This window comes from Pseudophryne corroboree, chromosome 8 (assembly GCF_028390025.1).
Source record: "Pseudophryne corroboree isolate aPseCor3 chromosome 8, aPseCor3.hap2, whole genome shotgun sequence".
Classification (NCBI taxonomy): Eukaryota; Metazoa; Chordata; class Amphibia; order Anura; family Myobatrachidae; genus Pseudophryne; species Pseudophryne corroboree.
This window is the reverse complement of record NC_086451.1, coordinates 110,235,121-110,258,651: the sequence shown is the minus strand read 5'-3', so window position 1 is coordinate 110,258,651 and position 23,531 is coordinate 110,235,121. Positions and strand designations below refer to the sequence as shown.

Sequence of the window (23,531 nt, the reverse complement as noted above, 5' to 3'; positions counted from 1 at the left end):
CAAATTTTTTGCCATATGTTTCCTCACAACCTAAGAAAGCACCGTATTACCAAATGCAGTCCTTTCGATCACAGAAAGGCAAGAAAGTCCGAGGTGCGTCCTTTCTTGCCAGGGGCAAGGGCAGAGGAAAGAAGCTGCACAACACAGCTAGTTCCCAGGAACAGAAGTCCTCCCCGGCTTCCACTAAATCCACCGCATGACGCTGGGGCTCCACAGGCGGAGCTAGGCCCGGTGGGGGCGTGTCTCCGAAATTTCAGCCACAAGTGGGTTCACTCCCAGTTGGATCCCTGGGCAATAGATATTGTGTCTCAGGGATACAAGCTGGAATTCGAAGAGATGCCCCCTTACCAATACCTCAAATCGGCCCTGCCAGCTTCCCCCCTCGAGAGGGAAATAGTGTTAACTGCAATTCACAAATTGTATCTTCAACAGGTGGTGGTCAAGGTTCCCCTCCTTCAACAAGGAAGGGGTTATTATTCGACCATGTTTGTAGTACCGAAACCGGACGGTTCGGTCCGACCCATATTGAATTTAAAATCCCTGAACATATACCTGAAACGGTTCAAGTTCAAGATGGAATCGCTCAGAGCGGTCATCGCAAGCCTGGAAGGGGGGGATTTTATGGTGTCTCTGGACATAAAAGATGCATACCTTCATGTCCCCATTTATCCACCTCATCAGGCGTACCTCAGATTTGTGGTACAGGATTGTCATTACCAATTTCAGACGTTGCCGTTTGGTCTCTCCACGGCACCGAGAATATTTACCAAGGTAATGGCGGAAATGATGGTTCTCCTGCGGAAGCAAGAGGTCACAATTATCCCATACTTGGACGATCTCCTCATAAAAGAGAGATCAAGAGAGCAGTTGCTGATCAGCGTAGCACGCTCTCTGGAAGTGTTACGACAACACGGCTGGATTCTAAATATTCCAAAGTCGCAGTTGATTCCTACGACTCGTCTGCCTTTCCTGGGCATGATTCTGGACACAGACCAGAAAAGGGTTTATCTCCCGATGGAGAAGGCTCAGGAACTCATGACACTGGTCAGAAACCTATTAAAACCAAAACAGGTGTCGGTGCATCACTGCACTCGAGTCCTGGGAAAGATGGTGGCATCATACGAGACCATTCCCTTCGGCAGGTTCCGTGCGAGGACCTTTCAATGGGACTTACTGGACAAATGGTCCGGATCACATCTTCAGATGCATCGGTTAATCACCCTATCCCCCAGGGCCAAGGTGTCTCTCCTGTGGTGGCTGCAGAGTGCTCACCTTCTCGAGGGCCGCAGATTCGGCATTCAGGACTGGGTCGACCACGGATGCAAGCCTCCGAGGGTGGGGGGCAGTCACACAGGGAAGAAATTTCCAAGGTCTGTGGTAAAGTCAGGAGACTTGCCTTCACATCAACATCCTGGAACTAAGGGCCATATACAGCGCCCTACGTCAAGCGGAGACCCTGCTTCGCGACCAACCGGTTCTGATTCAGTCAGACAACATCACCGCTGTGGCTCATGTAAACCGACAAGGTGGCACAAGGAGCAGGGTGGCGATGGTGGAAGCCACCAGAATTCTTCGCTGGGCGGAGAATCACGTAAGCGCACTGTCAGCAGTGTTCATTCCGGGAGTGGACAACTGGGAAGCAGACTTCCTCAGCAGGCACGACCTCCACCCGGGAGAGTGGGGACTTCATCAAGAAGTCTTCACGCAAATTGCAAGTCGGTGGGAACTGCCACAGGTGGACATGGCATCCCGCCTCAACAAAAAGCTACAGAGGTATTGCGCCAGGTCAAGAGACCCTCAGGCGATAGCTGTGGACGCACTGGTGACACCGTGGGTGTTCCAGTCGGTCTATGTATTTCCTCCTCTTCCTCTCATACCCAAGGTGCTGAGAATCATAAGAAAAAGAGGAGTGAGAACAATACTCATTGTTCCGGATTGGCCAAGAAGGACTTGGTATCCAGATCTGCAAGAAATGCTCACAGAGGACCCGTGGCCTCTGCCTCTAAGACAGGACTTGTTGCAACAGGGGCCCTGTCCGTTCCATGACTTACCGCGGCTGCGTTTGACGGCATGGCGGTTGAACGCCGGATCCTAGCAGAAAAAGGCATTCCGGATGAGGTTATTCCTACGCTGATAAAGGCTAGGAAGGACGTGACGGCTCAACATTATCACCGTATATGGCGAAAATGTTGCTTGGTGTGAGGCCAGGAATGCCCCTATGGAGGAATTCCAGCTGGGCCGTTTCTTTCACTTCCTACAGTCAGGAGTGACTTTGGGCCTAAAGTTGGGTTCCATTAAGGTCCAGATTTCGGCCCTATCCATTTTCTTTCAAAAAGAACTGGCTTCTCTACCTGAAGTTCAGACGTTTGTAAAGGGAGTGCTGCATATTCAGCCCCCTTTTGTGCCTCCAGTGGCACCTTGGGATCTTAACGTGGTGTTGAGTTTCCTGAAATCACACTGGTTTGAACCACTCAAAACGGTGGAATTGAAATATCTCACGTGGAAGGTGGTCATGCTACTAGCCTTGGCTTCGGCTAGGCGTGTGTCAGAATTGGCGGCTTTGTCACATAAAAGCCCCTATCTGGTTTTCCATGCGGATAGAGCAGAATTTCGGACCCGCCCACAATTTCTGCCGAAAGTGGTTTCATCCTTTCATATAAACCAACCTATTGTGGTGCCTGTGGCTACTAATGACTTGGAGGATTCCGAGTTACTTGATGTGGTCAGGGCTTTGAAGGTTTATGTAGCCAGAACGGCTAGGGTCAGGAAAACAGAATCTTTGTTTATCCTGTATGCTTCCAACAAGCTTGGGGCGCCTGCTTCAAAGCAGACTTGCTCGCTGGATCTGTAACACGATTCAGCAGGCTCATTCTGCGGCTGGATTGACGCTGCCTAAATCGGTTAAGGCCCATTCCACTAGGAAGGTGGGCTCTTCTTGGGCGGCTGCCCGAGGGGTCTCGGCATTACAGCTTTGCCGAGCGGCTACTTGGTCGGGTTCAAACACTTTTGCAAAGTTCTACAAGTTTGATACCCTGGCTGAGGAGGACCTTGTGTTTGCTCAATCGGTGCTGCAGAGTCATCCGCACTCTCCCGCCCGTTTGGCAGCTTTGGTATAATCCCCATGGTCCTTACGGAGTCCCCAGCATCCACTAGGACGTTAGAGAAAATAGGATTTTACTTACCGGTAAATCTATTTCTCGTAGTCCGTAGTGGATGCTGGGCGCCCGTCCCAAGTGCGGACTTCTTCTGCAATGCTTGTATATAGTTATTGCTTAAATAAGGGTAATGTTATAGTTGCATCAGGGTTGAACTGATGCTCTGTTGTTGTTGTTCATACTGTTAACTGGGTAAGGTTATCACAAGTTATACGGTGTGATTGGTGTGGCTGGTATGTATCTTGCCCTGGATTATAAAAATCCTTTCCTTGTACTGTCAGCTCTTCCGGGCACAGTTTCTCTAACGGAGGTCTGGAGGAGGGACATAGAGGGAGGAGCCAGAGCACACCAGAATATAAATTCTTTCTTAAAGTGCCCATGTCTCCTGCGGAGCCTGTCTATTCCCCATGGTCCTTACGGAGTCCCCAGCATCCAGTACGGACTACGAGAAATAGATTTACTGGTAAGTAAAATCTTATTTTTTTTATAACCCAACCCTGACTTGTACTTCTCAACAACATTGTCCCTGACTTGTTTGGAGAGCTCCTTGGTCTTCATGGTGTGATGCCTCTTGCTTAGTGGTGGTGCAGCCTCTGGGGCCTTTCAGAAAAGGGGCGTTTATACTGACAGATCATGTGACACTTAGATTGCACACAGGTAGACTTAATTTCACTAATTATGTGACTTCTGAAGGTAATTGGTTGCACAAAACTTTTGAGGGGCTTCATGGCAAAGGGTGTGACTACCATATGCACATGCCAATTTTCACATTTTTATTTATAAAAATTATTTTTTATATAAACTTTTCTCATTTTACTTCACCAACTTAGACTATTTTGTGCAGATCCATCACCAAAAATTCAGATAAAAAAAATTAAATTACAGGTTGTAATGTAACAAAATAGGTAAAAAGCCAAGGGGTGAATACTTTAGCAAGGAACTGTAAACAACTGTATTGACTTACAAATAGCTACTGTGTCAGACTCAAATCATAAGGACTCCAGTTTGCATATAGGTCTATTTGTATCCGACAGTCTAATTTTGATTTACGTCTTGTATCGGATGTCCTAGTTTCGATCAATGGTGGCTGAAAGCTGCTTAGAATAACTAGACTATAATAGAAGTGTTGCACTTGTATTAGGAAACTTTTAAAGAGCTTTCCGTCAGCTCCACACTTATTGTTCCTTGGAAAACATGCCATAAATCCCTGTCAGATGGGAAGACAGAGTCTGATTGTTGCACTGTTTTACAGCTATACAGCCCTATACTTCTATATATGCTCCAAACACAAACTTTCTACCCAGTTAGGATTCTCTGTTATCTGTAATGGTGGGTCACCTGCATACTTAGCCCACTGTAAGGAAAGTCCACTGACGTTCCAAAAATACCACCAGCATCTCTGATTTTGCCTTGTGCAGGAAAATTGGTCATGTTGAGCTACTATAATTATATGGTAATGTGCGCATCCCAGCATTGTGATTCATTAAATAAGCCCAGGGCCATCTTAACAGCATTGTAGGCCCTGGGCAAAGCAATGCACTGGGGCCCCTATCCCACCCATTCCTAAAAATAAATAAAAATCATAACTTACCCCTCCTGTGGCCCTGCCCAGTCTCTCAACATGCTTCCAGTCATCCACCAATCAACATGCGGACAGCCATTAACGGTCTGGCTGCAGGCTGGGAGGCAGGTAGAGAATGTTGCTTGTATATAATTAACAATCAGAGCAGCCGGGCAGCATTCTCTACCTGCCTCCCAAGAGGCTTCGGAGGCACCCGACCCACCCCTGCTCGATTGCCCCTACAGTCGTACAGCTCTGGGCAGCTGGCCAGTAGGCCCATACATTAAGAGGACCCTGAATCAGCACCTAAGTATCCTAGTAGATTCCTGCAATTATGGTATATGCCACCCTCTCTCCATTATTACTCAGCAAGGAGAACTTTGTCACTGCAATGTATTTATTGCACCCTATTCTATGATGCTTCAGAATTCTTTTGGCAACGGGAAGAAGGTAATCCCACATGTAATAGAAGTGTTGTGGCGAGAGATTACAGTCATTGTCTAACAGAAACTGTACACAATATATTCCAGCCAGGTACACGGAACTCACCTGACTATGCTTACATCTAGTTGCGTCATGTGGGCACACCTATAGGGAATATAGACTGGGCCATGTGGGCATGTCAGAGAGGAGATCACTGACACATTGTAGCCAATTATTACAGAATACTTATTCACACTGTGCCATGTTAGTGCAGTATTACTATGTGATAATGTGTGTAGTATCTATAGCACAGACTCACAGGGCCTGATTCTAAGTTGGGAATAAAGCAAGATGCAACGGTCATGCCCTAAAATAGTGACTGTATGGAAAGACGTAATTACTCCTATTTCTAGCTTATTGCAGACTTCTATTCCTTACGACCCTAAATATATTCTCTTCCCCTTAAACCTGCCAATGTTAACGAAATCTCAAAATAAACTGTTGCGTCATATAGTCTCTGCATTGACATGTCAATTGGCCGCAGACTGGAAAAATCCCACTCCGCCCTATATGCAATCTATAATCGCCCGCATCTGGTACGTCTGCCGTATGGACTACATGGCTAGTATCGTAAACTGCACCTCTAAGTCATTTGATAAAATTTGGAGTACATGGTTGACCACCCAACATGCTCTCTCACCTTTCAATTAGTAATACCATGTGCTACACCTGATGGAACCCCCCCTCCCCGGGATCTTATCCTACCCTATCCTGTTCTTCTATATCTCTCTCTCTCTTCTTTCCTCTCTTCTCTACTTCCTTCTATTTTACTCTTTAATCTTCATCAGTTGGCCTCTTAGCTAACTGCCATTCTTTTTGTCTTATACTGCCCGATTTATGGGTCAAAAACGGATAATTTTTGTTCTTTTTAGTCTTCTCTTTATGTACCAACTCTTAGACTGTTTTAGTAATGTACGATGTTGTATATGCTATATGTTGGTTTCTGCTGCTTTCTGTGATCCAACGAATAAAAACTATGTTTAAAACAAAAAAGCAAGATGTAACGTGCAGAGAGATAGAGATGTGAGAGGGGCGTATCCAAACTAAACACCAAGGCGCATAGTACCGCGCTAGGTCAATTCTATTAGCGGAGATTAACCCTGCGCATTAATCCTGGAGGGTGTACAGTGCTTTGCAGCTTCAGGAGCTGCAAGGGAAACTCCAGAAGAATAAGGCACAATCGGGGGAAACCCCCATGATTCCACAGTTTCTGTGCATTAATCCCTGATTTTTGGGAAAAGTTTATTTAATTGAATAGCCTTTCCCAGCACCACGCGGTAATTAACTGACAATTAGCTGCTAATTTGCAGTGTAATTTGCAGTGTAAAAATAAAGCTGTCCAGCATTTGTGCCCCTTGCAGTGCAACATGGTGTTTCTAGCTTTACTCCCAACTCACAATCAGGGCCATAGTCTGTACCATTGCCAATTCCTGATATTTATCCCACCAACTAAGGGCAACACTGGAGCAGAATGAAAGGAGGGACCAGGGTAAGGAGAAATGCGGCTCAGGTAAGTAGGAGAGTCACGGCCAGTTTCTGGTAATCTCTCTGAAAATGTAACACATGGCTCATGTCTGCCCTGCACCCATTGTGGCCCTTTAACATTAGGCGGGGGACCCCTTACTGCCTCCAAAATGAAACGGTTTATAGGAACAGAACCAAATGCTGCCCAGGTACAATGCTGTCACCAATCGCCTCTTCCAATACTGGAAGTTAAAGGGGCACAGTCCTGACATCATCTTAAAAGAATGTTTACCGACCACCTCACGGTCTTCACTGAATTCTGATAAGCCATTTATATTCAGCTGGGTGAATAGGTCAGTATATGCATTATACAACTACAGTAGCGCTGTGTGTTTACATGCAGCGGTCACTTTATGGTAGAAAAAACTATATGCAATCATAAAGAATTATTATGTTCCCTTTATTCTTATTCCTATTTAATTGTCATAGTCTGGGGCTCAAGAAACAAGATTTCTCAGTGATGCATCAAAAATGTAGACTAGATCATCATATGGTTCCAGAACATTTTCTTTGCAAAATGTACGGTATGTCTTTATCATAAATGGGATAAGGAAAATACAGATAGCAGCATACACTAGAAATCTTTAAATGCCACTAAAATAACTATATATTTAGTTACTTTGCTGTAATAGCCATGTACAGATGTATCCAGATAACAACTCACACTACAGTACAGTGCAATGTGCCACAACAAGAGGTTACGGTTTTAAAGCTGGAATATAGCATACTCTGGGGTAATTTCAAGAAGGATTATGGATCATAAACCATGGTGGATACATGAACATCCTCCTGAGAGTGGCTTTGGATAGACATAGCACAATCCAGAATATAAATTAAGGCCAAGGATCAGCAGGTAGAAAGGGTCAGCTAGGATCTGGCTTCGGCTTTCAATCTACGTGCTGCTCTGTGTTCTTTATAGAGAAGATTATCTCACGCAGAATCAAATCTCCTCCATACAAAAAAAAAAAAGGAAGAAAGGAAACGTGCTACTTTTACTGGCAGAAGCAGCATGTACAGACAGCTAAACCAGAGCCAAAGGGCTCGCCCTACGCACTCTCACTCTGGCACTGTGCTAATAGTGCATGCACACCATCTGGAGCCTGGCTCTGCCCGAGCTGGTGCTTTGGAGCCTTAAACACTCCTTCGCACCCTCAGCTGTATCACTGTACTTACATGTGCTCTTTAGCACTGCCAGAGGGAGGTGGACAGACAGTAATTGTACAGACAGGAAACACATCTGTCAACTTACACTAATTCCACAAGCCAACAGGCAAATACTGAGCTGCGTGTCACAGGAGCATGAAACACGGAGAGAGCAGACACACTCCATATACACACATGCCGCGCATGGTACAGATATTTAAAGCTACAAATAGCTTAATGTGGGAAGGTAGATTTAAACATGCACTTGTATTATGCCTTGTTACACATCCACTGGATTATATCTGTCGGATAACTACATGTTCTACGGTGATGCCAAACTGAACATAATACAGGTGCCTACAATGAAGGCAGAAGGGTTTCACTCACTAGGACACTCACTGTCAAGGTTCCGCCGCGTTCTTTACTGCTGCCCAGTGTTTCAATATAGCGGACGCATCCCTTTAATGTTACCTTAGCTTTCATTTCAAAGCCCAATGCATGGCATACATACAAACAGTGCGACAATGACACATAAGCAATCGCTGCAGGAGCCAGACAGACTGACACCCAGGTGACAGATGTCAGCTGATCACCGACAGGCATAAGGATAAAAGGACATGCCTACTTACCTTTTCTGAGTAGTGTTCTGTGGGCAGTGGAGGGTATTCACACTGTTCTATCTTCTGACACAGAGAAAACAAGTTCATTTTGTCTCCATAGAATGGACTCTGAAGTGCTGCCATCTGCACAAAGTAAAGTAAAACTCTAATTGAAACATATAAAAGCTTTGCAAGAACACATTACAATACACAGTACAGTAAAGTGATAAAACTTCCCCTCCCAATAAATAATGCTCAATAGTAAGAAGTGTGTGAAGAGTCTGTAAGGCTGGTGTCACACCTGCATGTCGGAAGCTGTGTATGTGTCAGCAATAAGCGGCAGATATCTGCTCTTCATTCAGATCACTAAAGTCTCTGAGCTCTGCTCTATGCTGGTAAAATAGCGGTTTCCAAAACGTCCAACGCTACATGTAGCACTTCCAATAGGTAATAAGATTTAGTATAAAATGCGCTGGGATGTCACAGAAAAGTTGGAAATGTACTGTATTGTGGTACCATGATTTAAAAGCCATATGATTAAAGTGCCCTATACATAGGCTAACCTTACCATTACTTTAAACCAGGGCACTCAGAAACTACACAGGTTCCCTAGCCGACGATAACCAGGTGAAATGCAGGCTTGAAGTCAGCCAGCCCCAGAACCTATGCAATTCATGAGTGTCCCGGTTTAAAGGGATAGTATGGTAAGCCTACCTATACTTACCAGTAGTGTTACATCTAGAACACAGGTTCTCAAACTCGGTCCTCAGGACCCCACACAGTGCATGTTTCCAGGTCTCCTCACAGAATCACAAGTGAAATAATTAGCTCCACCTATGGACCTTTTAAAATGTGTCAGTGAGTAATTAATACACCTGTGCACCTGCTGGGTTACCAGCAAAACATGCACTGTGTGGGGTCCTGAGGACCGGGTTTGAGAACCACTGATCTAGAACCATCATGCAAAAAATTCTGTTTAGATCAGCAAGTTGTTGCATCTTATTAAATGTAAGTTTTCTGGGTTTTTATGACAATGTGGCTCACACAGGTGGCTCTCTTCTATTATGGTTTATTATTTTATTTCTTCATACTGGCAAAAGAAAATAATATACAAAGTGCAGAACAGCAAACGTACGTCTTTATGCTTTACTTAAACGTTAAAATAAAATAAAGCCACTGTTGAATCCTACGTAAACTTATTTTGCAGGTAAAAATAAGATTTTACTTACCGATAAATCTATTTCTCGTAGTCCGTAGTGGATGCTGGGGACTCCGTCAGGACCATGGGGAATAGCGGCTCCGCAGGAGACAGGGCACAAAAGCAAGCTTTTAGGATCACATGGTGTGTACTGGCTCCTCCCCCTATGACCCTCCTCCAAGCCTCAGTTAGGTACTGTGCCCGGACGAGCGTACACAATAAGGAAGGATCTTGAATCCCGGGTAAGACCCAAACCAGCCACACCAATCACACCGTACAACTTGTGATCTGAACCCAGTTAACAGTATGATAACAATGAAGTAGCCTCTAAAAAAGATGGCTCACAACAATAATAACCCGATTTTTGTAACAATAACTATGTACAAGTAATGCAGACAATCCGCACTTGGGATGGGCGCCCAGCATCCACTACGGACTACGAGAAATAGATTTATCGGTAAGTAAAATCTTATTTTCTCTAACGTCCTAGTGGATGCTGGGGACTCCGTCAGGACCATGGGGATTATACCAAAGCTCCCAAACGGGCGGGAGAGTGCGGGTGACTCTGCAGCACCGAATGAGAGAACTCCAGGTCCTCCTCAGCCAGGGTATCAAATTTGTAGAATTTTACAAACGTGTTCCCCCCTGACCACGTAGCTGCTCGGCAAAATTTTAAAGCCGAGACCCCCTCGGGCATCCGCCCAAGATGAGCCCACCTTCCTTGTGGAATGGGCATTGACAGATTTTGGCTGTGGCAGGCCTGCCACAGACTGTGCAAGCTGAATTGTACTACAAATCCAACGAGCAATAGTCTGCTTAGAAGCAGGAGCACCCATCTTTTGGGGTGCATACAATATAAACAGCAAGTCAGACTTTCTGACTCCAGCCGTCCTGGAAATATATATATATATATATATATATATATATATATATATATATATATATATATATATATATATATATATATATATATATATATATATATTTTTAGGGCCCCGACAACGTCTAGCAACTTGGAGTCCTCCAAGTCCCTAGTAGCCGCAGGCACCACAATATGTTGTTTCAGGCGAAACGCTGACACCACCTTAGGAAGAAACTGGGGACGAGTCCGCAGTTCTGCCCTGTCCGAATGGAAAAACAAATATGAGCTTTTTTTAAGACAAAGCCCCCAATTCTGACAATCGCCTGGCCGAGGCCAGGGCCACAACATGGTCCCTTTCCATGTGAGATATTTCAAATCCACAGATTTGATCGGTTCAAACCAATATGATTTGAGGAATCCCAACACTACGTTGAGATCCCACGGTGCCACTGGAGGCACACAAGGGGCTGTATATGCAATACTCCCTTGACAAACGTCTGGACTTCAGGAATTGAAGCCAATTTTTTCTGGAAGAAAATCTACAGGGCCGAAACTTGAACCTTAATGGACCCCAATTTGAGGCTCATAGACACTCCTGTTTTCAGGAAGTGCAGAACTCGACCTAGTTGAAATTTTTTCGTGGGGCCTTCCTGGCCTCACCCACGCAACATATTTTCACCACATGTGGTGATAACGTTGTGCGGTCACCTCCTTCCTGGCTTTGACCAGGGTAGGTATGACCTCTTCCGGAATGCCTTTTCCCTTAGGATCCGGTGTTCAACCGCCATGCCGTCAAACGCAGTCGCGGTAAGTCTTGGAACAGACAAGGTCCCTGCTGGAGCAGGTCCTTTCTTAGAGGCAGATGCCACGGTTCCTCTTGGAACAGACATGGTTCTTGCTGAAAGCAAATCCCATCTTAGCTCCCGAGGCCATTAGTCCTCTGTGAGCATCTCTTGAAGTTCCGGGTACCAAGTCCCTCTTGGCCAATCCGGAGCCACGAGTATAGTTCTTACTCCTCTACGTCTTATAATTCTCAATACCTTGGTTATGAGAAGCAGAAGAGGGAACACATACACCGACTGTTACACCCACGGTGTTACCAGGACGTCCACAGCTATCGCCTGAAGGTCTCGTGACCTGGCGCAATACCTGTCCCGTTTTTTGTTCGGGCGGGACGCCATCATTTCCACCTTTGGTCTTTCCCAACGGTTCACAATCATGCGGAAAACTTCCCGATGAAGTTCCCACTCTCCCGGGTGGAGGTCGTGCCTGCTGAGGAAGTCTGCTTCCCAGTCGTCCACTCCCGGAATGAACACTGCTGACAGTGCTATCACATGATTTTCCGTCTAGCGAAAAATCCTTGCAGTTTTGACCACTGCCCTCCTGCTTCTTGTGCCGCCCTATCTGTTTACGTGGGCGACTGCCGTGATGTTATCCCACTGGATCAATACCGGCTGACCTTGAAGCAGAGGCCTTGCTAAGCTTATAGCATTACAAATTTGCTCTTAGCTCCAGTATATTTATGTGGAGAGAATTCTCCAGACTTGATCACACTCCCTGGAAATTTTTTCCCTGTGTGACTGCTCCCCAGCCTCTCAGGCTGGCCTCCGTGGTTACCAGCATCCAATCCTGAATGCCGAATCTGCGGCCCTCTAGAAGATGAGCACTCTGTAATCACCACAGGAGAGACACCCTTGTCCTTGGATATAGGGTTATCTGCTGATGCATCTGAAGATGCGATCCGGACCATTTGTCCAGCAGATCCCACTGAAGAGTTCTTGCGTGAAATCTGCCGAATGGAAGCGCTTCGTAATAAGCCACCATTTTTTACCAGGACTCTTGTGCAATGATGCACTGACACTTTTCCTGGTTTTAGGAGGATCCCGATTAGCTCGGATAACTCCCTGGCTTTCTCCTCTGGGAGAAACACCCTTTTCCTGGACTGTGTCCAGAATCATCCCTAGGACCAGCAGACGTGTCGTCGGAACAACTGCGGTTTTGGAATATTTAGAATCCACCCGTGCTGTCGTAGAACTACTTGAGATAGTGCTACTCCGACCTCCAACTGTTCTCTGGACCTTGTTCTTATCAGGAGGTTGTCCATTTTCTTTGAAGACGAATCCTCATTTCGGTCATTACCTTGGTAAAGACCCGGGGTGCCTTGGACACTCCAACGGCATCGTCTGAAACTGATAGTGACAGTTCTGTACCACGAACCTGAGGTACCCTTGGTGAGAAAAGCAAATTTTGGGACATGGAGGTAAGCATCCCTGATGTCCCGGGACACCATATAGTCCCCTTGTTCCCAGTTCGCTATCACTGCTCTGAGTGACTCCATCTGGATTTGAACCCTTGTAAGTGTTCAAATTTTTCAGATTTAGAATCGGTCTCACCTAGCCTTCTGGCTTCAGTACCACCCTATAGTGTGGAACAATACCCCTTTCCTTGTTGTAGGAGGGGTAATTTTATTATCACCTGCTGGGAATACAGCTTGTGAATTGTTTTCAATACTGCCTCCCTGTCGGAGGGGGACATTGGTACAGCAGACTACAGGAACCTGCGAGGGGGGAAACGCCTCGACATTCCAATCTGTGCCCCTTTGATACTACTTGTAGGATCCAGGGGTCCTGTACGGTCCCAGCGTCATGCTGAGAACTTAGTAGAAGCGGTGGAGGGCTTCTGTTACTGGGAATGGACTGCCTGCTGCAGTCTTCTTCCCTTTCCTCTATCCCTGGGCAGATATCTTATAGGGACGAAAAGACTGAGGCTGAAAAGACGGTGTCTTTTTCTGCAGAGATGTGACTTAGGGTAAAAAACAGTGGATCTTCCAGCAGTTGCCGTGGCCACCAGGTCCCATGGACCGACCCCAAATAACTCCTCCCCTTTTATACGGCAATACATCTTTGTGCCGTTTGGAATCTGCATCCCCTGACCACTGTCGTGTCCATAAACATCTTCTTGCAGATATGGACATCGCATTTACTCTTGATGCCAGAGTGCAAATATCCCTCTGCGCATCTCGTATATATAGAAATGCATCCTTTAAATGCTCTATAGTCAATAAAATACTGTCCCTGTCAAGGGTATCAATATTTTTAGTCAGGGAATCCGACCAAGCCACCTCAGCTCTGCACATCCAGGCTGAGGCGATCGCTGGTCACAGTATAACACCAGCATGTGTGTGTATACTTTTTAGGATATTTTTCTGATAAGCATGTGAGCGCCTTATCCACCCTGAGGGGTGTTTCCCAATGCGCCTTTACTTCTGGCGGGAAAGGGTATACCGCCAATAATTTTCTATCGGGGGAAACCCACGCATCATCACACACTTCATTTAATTTATCTGATTCAGGAAAAACTACAGGTAGTTTTTTCACCTCACACATAATACCCTTCTTTGTGGTACTTGGAGTATCAGAAATATGTAACACCTCCTTCATTGCCCTTAACGTGTGGCCCTAAAGGAAAATACTTTTGTTTCTTCACCGTCGACACTGAAATCAGTGTCCGTGTCTGGGTCTATGTCGACCGACTGAGGTAAATGGGCGTTTTTACAAGCCCCTGACGGTGTCTGAGACGCCTGGACCGGTACTAATTTGTTCGCCGGCCGTCTCATGTTGTCAACCCACTTGCAGCGTGTTGACATTATCACGTAATTCCATAAGTAAGCCATCCATTCCGGTGTCGACTCCCTAGAGAGTGACATCACCATTACAGGCAATTTGCTCCGCCTCCTCACCAACATTTTCCTCATACATGTCGACACACACGTACCGACATACAGCACACACATAGGGAATGCTCTGATAGAGGACAGGACTCACTAGCCCTTTGGGGAGACAGAGGGAGAGTTTGCCAGCACACACCAAAATGCTATAATTATACAGGGACAACCCTTATATAAGTGTTCCTCCCATAGAGCATTTAATATATATGTATATCGCCAAATCAGTGCCCCCCCTCTCTGTTTTAACCCTGTTTCTGTAGTGCAGTGCAGGGGAGAGCCTGGGAGCCTTCCCCTCAGCCTTTCTGTGAGGGAAAATGGCGCTGTGTGCTGAGGAGAATAGGCCCCGCCCCCTTTTCGGCGGGCTTCTTCTCCGGAGATTGTGAAGTCTGGCAGGGGTTAAATACATCCATATAGCCTCAAGGGCTATATGTGATGTATTTTTCGCCATACAGGTATTCTACATTGCTGCCAGGGCGCCCCCCCCCGCGCCCTGCACCCTCCGTGATCGCTGTGGGAAGTGTGCTGACAGACAATGGCGCACAGCTGCAGTGCTGTGCGCTACCTGAGGAAGACTGAAAAGTCTTCTGCCGCCTGGTTCCGGACCTCTTCAATCTTCAGCATCTGCAAGGGGGTCGGCGGCGCGGCTCCGGGACGAACCCCAGGGCGAGACCTGTGTTCCGACTCCCTCTGAAGCTAATGGTGTCCAGTAGCCTAAGAATCCAATCCATCCTGCACGCAGGTGAGTTGAAATTCTCTCCCCTAAGTCCCTCGATGCAGTGAGCCTGTTGCCAGCAGGACTCACTGAAAATAAAGAACCTAAAAACTTTTTCTAAGCAACTCTTTAAGAGAGCCACCTAGATTGCACCCTTCTCGGACGGGCACAAAAACCTAACTGAGGCTTGGAGGAGGGTCATAGGGGGAGGAGCCAGTACACACCATGTGATCCTAAAAGCTTGCTTTTGTGCCCTGTCTCCTGCGGAGCCGCTATTCCCCATGGTCCTGACGGAGTCCCCAGCATCCACTAGGACGTTAGAGAAATGTCTTTATAGTATAGAATTCTAGATCTACCCATAACATAAAAAAAACACAGATCAGTATCTCCCTTAGGGTTGTCCCTGCCCGACAGCCCGAGTGTGATCACAACTCCCAACAGTTTCTAGCTAGTAGCTGTATAAGGTTACTAAAACTATCTAACTAGAATTATTCATATAATGTCGGATAACTACATGTTCTACTGTGATGCCAAACTGAACATAATACAGGTGCCTACAATGAAGGCAGAAGGGTTTCACTCACTAGGACACTCACTGTCAAGGTTCCGCCGCGTTCTTTACTGCTGCCCAGTGTTTCAATATAGCGGACGCATCCCTTTAATGTTACCTTAGCTTTCATTTCAAAGCCCAATGCATGGCATACATACAAACAGTGCGACAATGACACATAAGCAATCGATCTGCACACAGTCAGGGAACAGACGTGCTACCGCTGGTCAAAAAAATTACCTGGGCACGATTTGTTTGTGCAGAAAATAAAGTTAGGACCACATCCAGCTATACCATGTTACAATGCAAGAGGTTATTTATTGTTTTGCATGCAGAGAAATACTGGCTGCTTTTACATGTAGCACACACATACTGGGCAGTTTTATGTTTACACAGTGATTTAGAGTTGCACTAGGAAATGCACCTCCACACTCTAAGGAGGCGATTCAGTTCTTGCCAACGTGCCACTGAACATCGCCATTCTGTACTGCACATGACCATTTATTACAGGAAGGCATTTTCACTAACTTCCCTGCGCACCTCCATGGGGGGGAGGGGATAGGAAGAAATAGCAAAGATATTCCGCCACAAAGTGCCTTCACCGTTCTTCCGGAGGCACAGCGCCAAAACCTCAGTGCATAACCACCCGATCTAGCTGAAATTACTCCTATATCTAAATGAGGCCCATTGTGTGCCCAATTACATAAAGGCATTTAGTAGAGGCCGATAACATTCGGGATACAAGGACAGCCTTATAATTTCTACAATAAAGTAACTGAAATGACAGCAATAGCTTCATTTTGTTATTGGGGGGGTTCAGATACTTCTGAATCTACAGACCATGAGCGTTCTACTGACTGCGTTCAGCAGGAAGAAAATCCACAAGATAATCTAATTATTTCCAAGTGTTATTTTGTTTCCAACCTCTGAGCTATGCGCGTTACGTATTACAATTATATAACACAGAATCTTACCATTTCTATTATAGGACAATTAGGTCCACCAGTAGGATACACTGGTAACATTTTTGCAGGGTAGAGTAATAACTAGAGAATACATATAGGTACGGTGACCAGATCATATATATATATATATATATATATATATATATATATATACACACACACACACACATATACACACACGTGTATATATATATATATATATACATATATATATATATACACACACACACACACACACACACACACACAGAGCGAGAGATAATATATACAAAAACACTCACATCTACAAATGTGTATATATATAGAAACATAGAATGTGACGGCAGATAAGAACCACTTGGCCCATCTAGTCTGCCCATTTTTTTTTATCCTTTAGGTAATCGCAACCCTTTTTGAACCTTTATATATATATATATATATATATATATATATAAATATATATATATATCTATAGAGAGAGAGAGAGATTCAAGTAACCCATTTGTTCACGTAATCTATGCTGTCTCCATTGCACTGTAGGGGTTAATCTGGCATCCAGGTTCCGTAAACAGCAGCATGTTCCCACTGTGTACAACCCCTCACTGTGTCCCAGCTGCTTATTAAACCATTATGTGATTGGAGAGCTCCTTGTCAGTGTCCTTCACTGTCACCCCCCAGCACTGAGCCATTCTGAGGCCCCCAGTCCTTAATGAGCTTATATTGAGTAATTGTTGATATTATCCTGTTTTGCTGTGAGCAGCGTGCGCTGCTCAGCTTATTTCGGGGGCCTCTTCTTGGCTGATGTTTAATGCTTCTCGTTAGGATTTTAATAAGGGATTATTTGATAATTATTCTGCCCTTACGTCCTTAGGTTAGATATTGTGTTCATTACTATGCATTGTGACAGGGATCCAATGTAGAATGACTGTCCTTCCATGACAGACATTAAACCCCCATTGTGACAACAGGAGAAGAAAGAAAAGACAAGATCTCCACCACAAATGCTGTCAGTAAAACACTCTCTGCTGCACTGGCTGAATGCAATGTCACGACGATGCTACTGAATTATTAACAGTCTATAGTCAATGCATTTAACCAAGTCAAATGTAAATTTAGATTATTTTAATACAGGACGACACAATTCTTTGGAAGAACTATTATACTTTCCAAAAGCAGGGATCTTTCAGGTAGAGGACACAAATATTGGCCCATATGAACCAGCCTACAAACTGCAGTAAGTGTCACAATTTCCATTACTGAGCCTGAACATTTAAAGTGGCAATAATTTAAAGGCAAAAAAAAATAAATCTGGATTTGCCTTTTAAATTATTGCAGCTTTAAATTTACTGGCTAAATTGCCAGAGATCCGCAGGTTCCTGCAAATCACAGGCTATAACATTTGGGATGTTGTCGTCAGTACTAATTACGCGTCTTAAGTTTAACTGACTACAATTTCCAGGCTGTCCAATAGCTGTTGCAGTACCAACTTTTCCACATAAGAGGGCGATATAGCGCTCCTCCATGTCCCTACAGCAGTGTGCTTTGGAATATATGCCAGTATAGATTAATAAAGCGCATTGTCTTTATAAACTTATTATTTGATACATAACCTATAATCATGTTTTAAATAAACTGTGAAGAATATCATATAAATTTAAATCAAACAGACCCTGCTGTATAGAGGTTTTAATATAAATGTTATTATTTATACTTATTATGAACGTAGCCACAATACCCCAGGAGGGATGCAGTTAAAATGCCGGCTGTCAGGATCCCGGCGTTCAGGATACCGACGCCAGAATCCCGACAGCCAGCATTTTACCGGCACATGGAATCCACAGCCTAGCTGTCTATATATTATGTAGATGAAACTAAAACAAGCAGCATTCAATCTCACCTTTCCAGGGAAACCTACATTACACATTATTGTGAAAGAGATTGATTATTTCTCTGCGTATTTGCATTGGTAACTTTGAGCACAATCTGCTGAACACGACATTAAATATCACAGATTGGCACAAACGGAACAGTGACACTGGCTTGCCAAGTTACCATGGACAGTTGCATAATACTGTTTACAATTACCAAGCAGTAACTTTTAGATGCATTCTCTCTGGCGTAGAAACACCCTTATTTTATGCAACACAATATCCAAATTTATAGAATGGCATTAACCATTGCCATGCTGTATACAATATCTCGCCCGACCAGGCTATAATACCGGCCTAGGCAAATTCTCAGAAGTAGGAACAGAAATGACTGATGGGGGATATGCAGTTTTCAGCTGCCATCTCATTCTCCATTTGTATGTCTGTGTGCTCATTGATGTGGGAGACTGAGACACAATGCATGCTCGAGGAACGGACTGTAATCTCTCTTGATCCCTACACTGTTCTCTGTGCACGCCGCAGTCTGTATATGCCACTAAAACAAAGCAGGCATTCAGCTTTGCTAATTTTGCCTTTCATCACTAACCCTTGAACGTAAAATAAATAAAATGACCTAACTGTGGGAGCATATGGGTTAAGTAACATGACATCAGAGAACTTGAAATGGAAACTCTCTCAATTACACCATTATCAGCTGTTATGCTTGCACTGCATTAACAAGACTGCAAGACAAACTCCAGTCACAAATAGTCCTTATTACATTTACTTTGATACGGCTGAACATAGTGACCTAAACCTCAAATACAAAGCCTCATAAATTCTGACTTAAATAACCAAGAGTTTGGAACAGAGGAGAGAGACTTCAGGCACTGTGTGTGTCCCTAATAAGTGTTTGTGATGCAGGGTTTGAGCTGCATTTTGACATTTTGATTAGAACAATTACAGCTGAACGGCCAGATACCCTTACATAAATGGCCCCACCACTCACGCGGCTGGTTTAGGGAAATTGGGAATTGCTGTGTTTTTGCCTAAATTGCCCGTCTTGTTAGGGCCGATAACGGCATTGCTTGTAGCTAGACAGGGGAAAACTTATTTTTATCTCCTCTGATTCATCTAGATGACAGACTCCCCCAAATCTCAGAGAAACATGTCATGCCGCCGAGTGGTGGGGGTTCTATTAAAATTTGCGACTGGCTCTGGAGTTTGTGGAATGACAGGGAAATGTAATAATGTATATTAAAGTGAAGTACAGTCTAAGGAAACCTTGCTTGGCTCAGACACTAACGATGATGTGGAGATTAACACTGTAGTTGCCACAGTGGCAATCAATGGCGTCTGTAAACCAAATTATTACACAGTGAAGGTAGCCATTTTAAAAACATTGGTTTCAGCAACATCTTTTACCACAGAAAAGGGATTTATATCATCCATTAGTGTAAAATAATGTAAGGCAGTGTTGCTCAAACGCCGTCCTCAAGGCACCGTAACATTCCGGTTAAAAGGATATCCATGCTTGAGCACAGGTTGTAAAATCAAATTGACTGAGGTACTATTAAGTCACCTGTGCTCAAGCCTGGATGTCCTTTAAATGTGGACTATTCAGGTGTATGCACACGGTGCGATGAATGCTATATAGTCAAAATCGTAAGAAAAGTTAGCACATATCGCACCGTGTGTATACAGCTTGCGATACCGATGCGCGTTCCGGCGGGGTCGGTATCGCAAGAAATAAAATAGACTGTGCAGGCATGGCAATTTTGACTACCGTATTTTTCGGACCATAAGACGCACTTTTTCTCCCCAAAAATGTGGGGGGAAAAGTATGTGCGTCTTATGGAGCGAATAAGAGCAGATGCAGATGGAGTTCGCGTGTAGCGGCGGGTCCTGGATGCTGTTGCTGCTGCTGCGCCGTCATCAGCAGAGCGCGGCGCATCTCAGAGCCCAGCAGCAGAGCCCGGCATCATGTGACTCCCCCCCGCTCCCCCACACCTCCTCCCTCCTCAGGAGTTTCCCTGCAGGCAGCGTTAGCGGAGTGCCTGGACATGGGGGAACCGGCGGGTCCTGGATGCTGCTGCTGCGCAGTCATCAGCAGAGCGCGGCGCATCTCAGAGCCCAGCAGCAGAGCCCGGCATCTACCCCACACCTCCTTGGTCCTCAGGAGTGCACCCGGGGCAAGCGTTAGCTGAGAGCCTGGACGCGGGGAACCACTGGTACTGTCTACAATATGTGTGTGTGTGTGTGTGTGTGTGTGTGTGTGTGTGTGTGTCTGTGTCTGCTGGCTCTGATGTGTGTGTGTCTGTCTGTCTGTGTATGCTGGCTCTTTTTTTTCCAGTTTACTTACTCTAAAAACTAGGTGCGTCTTATGGTCCGGCGCGTCTTATGGTCCGAAAAATACGGTATATTGTGTTTCTAGTTTCTTTTAGAGTCAAAATTGTACATAGCCAAAATCGCACCGTGTGTACAATCCATATTGGTGGCTCTGGGCTCCGGGGAGTTCAAGAGAAATCAGAGAGTCAAAACTGGCATTTAGTCAAAATTTCACCATGTGTACGCACCTTAAGGCTACCTTGAGAACACAGTTTGTGAACCAATGATATAAGGAACATATAGAAAATACAAAAATCAGACTCCCACGCAGGATTCTTTGAAGACGATGAGAAACATGTGGAGACTCATTAAGGTCAAGCCTGTGAAGCAGTAGTGTACTTGTAGCCCAAACACTTTGTTTTTTGTCTTTTTTCTTTTATTTGTAATATCAAACAAATCTGTCGTTTCACCAAGCAATCATCTTTTCCATATATAAGGCCTAAAACATTACCCGAGTACTGAATGAAAAAATCTAAAATTGTTGCCAAGACAGGCGTGTGACCCACACTTAGGGCCTAAGGGGGTTAATCAGAGTTGTTAGCAAACCACAAAAGCACACTAACGGACAAACCATGCTGCACGGCAGGTGGGGCAGATGTAACATGTGCAGAGAGAGTTAAGGTGCATACACACTAGACGACGTAGTCTAGTGTTTCCCCTCCCGGGCTGGTCTGTTGCCGGCCGTACACATTAAGCGATATGACCGCTCATATCTCTCAGTGACGTCACGCAGCGGCTGGGCCATGCAGGCAGCTCCTGGACGACAGTCCAGATTGAGCATGCATGCACCACCGACACCGAGGGTCATTAACTATTCGCTGTGCCGCGCATCAGTCATCACTTGCCGAGAAAGGGAACAACGTTGCTCAAGATGGGTGAAAATGTTCATTTTATCGGCAAGTGTGTAAGTACCTTTAGACTTTGGCGGGGTGTGCTCAAACTGAAATCTAAATTGCAGTGTAAAATATTTACCATGCACTGTTCCATCTACCCCACCTGCAGTGCAACATGGTTTTGCCCAATTGCTAACTTTTTTGGTTTGCTAACAACTCCGAATAACCCCCTAAGACAGAGCTGTGCATAAACCCAATGTTTACATACATATCCAATGTTTTTAGATATGCACAAACGCAGAAGCCGCAGTGAGCATGCACACATCTGGGGCTGTGATGTCGCTCGCAGTGCACAAAACATCACAGCATGGGATCCGTGACTGAAGTGTCCCATAAAACGTCGGTGGTCGGGAGGGAGGGGGGGTGTTGATTGTCTATCTCTGAATCAGGCCGGTAACTTGCCGCGCAATTGCTGGCACATTTAACCTCTCTGTAAGCTCCTTGACAAACACATATGTCGAATATCAATAACAGATTCAGACTCTGAGCACACATTTTGCTTTTCCATTTGCGATTAATGACAATTCTTCATAGGTGGGGACTGAATGTTATACAAACAGATTAATCAGGATGTGTGTTATGTGCAATTACTGCTACAAGGGTAACAGCTGTATGCTGGTGTACCGCCATCTGGATTTGTCTTACAGCCATATAGCATTTATCAGCCTAATATAGGATCTCTGCCAACATAGAGGAAGCAGAAGTGTACATATGCTCTGTCCCCCTGTATCCGGCCCCTATGGTGTGGCGGTGCAAGCCGTTTCATGCTGGGTGTACGTTCGGTGTCAGGGAATGTAAACAGGTGCTTACTGTCATTACTGCAGAGGGAAGTGATATCACAGAGAACAGCAATCATGCAGGATACTACAGATATGGGGTAACAGAGGCTGGAAGGAAGCAATCAAAACTATTACCTGTCCGAGTTACATTATGGAACAGTGGTACAATACTGGGCATAAGGGGGCAAGTTGGTGTAACAGGGTTATATTTAGGAGAAAAAGGCTTTGGAATTTTTTTTTATTTTTTTTTTTCATTTTGATGGTTTGCAGAAACAAATCCCACAATGTTATTTTTCGGTCAATAATACTCACTTCATACAACAGGCAGCCCAAGGACCAGATATCAGACTTGAAATTGTAGCCATTTTCGTGTATTCTCTCTGGGGACATGTAATAAGGTGTTCCCACTGTAGCAAAGACATAGATATCATTCCATACAATGACATTTACCGGTGACTTGTACATAACTGTTATGTAAAGCTTTTAGCAGAATCTCTTCACACTTTTTACTATAGTGCAGTATTTTCTATACTGTTGGTAGCCGTTATAAATAGCCAATACATATTATAAATAGCCAATGAATCAGGCCATACAGTATTTTATATACATCCCTCAAAAATAAAATACAGTTCACAGACCAAGTACATATATTGGATGCATTACCTGTTATGTACAGTAAGTCAAACTCATTTAAAAGAAAAACGACAATGGAAGCAATATTGCACCGAACACAGCTATACAAAAGGAAAATTAACTATATTTCATACAGTAAAAGGAGTTTGCTCCTCTCAAAATAATTTAAATCATTACATGAATATATTTTGGGCATCTTTATATTATGGCACCTAAGAACGGTTATTTAGCCTCCTACAACATCAATTTTGAATAAAGGCAAATTGTCTGTTCTTACATGTAAAAGCATGGCAAATTTAACCAGGCAAATCGTAGCGGTCAAAGCATACTGCTGCTGTACTAGAACATGTCTTATTTACGGGAACTGCAGGAGAACGTCTAGGGAGATCAGGGAACCCATGGGAGGTGAATTTAAAGGGGGTCTCTGCAGTCACTGATCCCAGTCGTCCTGGAATGTGTGTGAGATCAGTGAGAGGGAAAAAGCTCTGACCAGACTCCTGCTGATTAGCCCA

The 23,531-nt window shown here is 44.8% G+C and overlaps 1 protein-coding gene across 4 annotated transcripts in view; it reads right to left on the bottom strand.

Moving 5' to 3' along the window:
- NEK6 (NIMA related kinase 6) overlaps window positions 1–23,531 on the bottom strand; it is a 283,568-nt gene that overhangs the window by 23,842 nt on the left and 236,195 nt on the right. For all 4 annotated transcript variants that reach the window (XM_063936856.1, XM_063936854.1, XM_063936857.1 and 1 more), the window contains 2 exons: window positions 22,699–22,793; window positions 8,496–8,609 (listed from right to left, as the gene is read on the bottom strand). In XM_063936856.1, coding sequence (XP_063792926.1) covers window positions 8,496–8,609; window positions 22,699–22,793 — 209 coding nt within the window. The remainder of the gene's footprint in view (window positions 1–8,495; window positions 8,610–22,698; window positions 22,794–23,531) is intronic.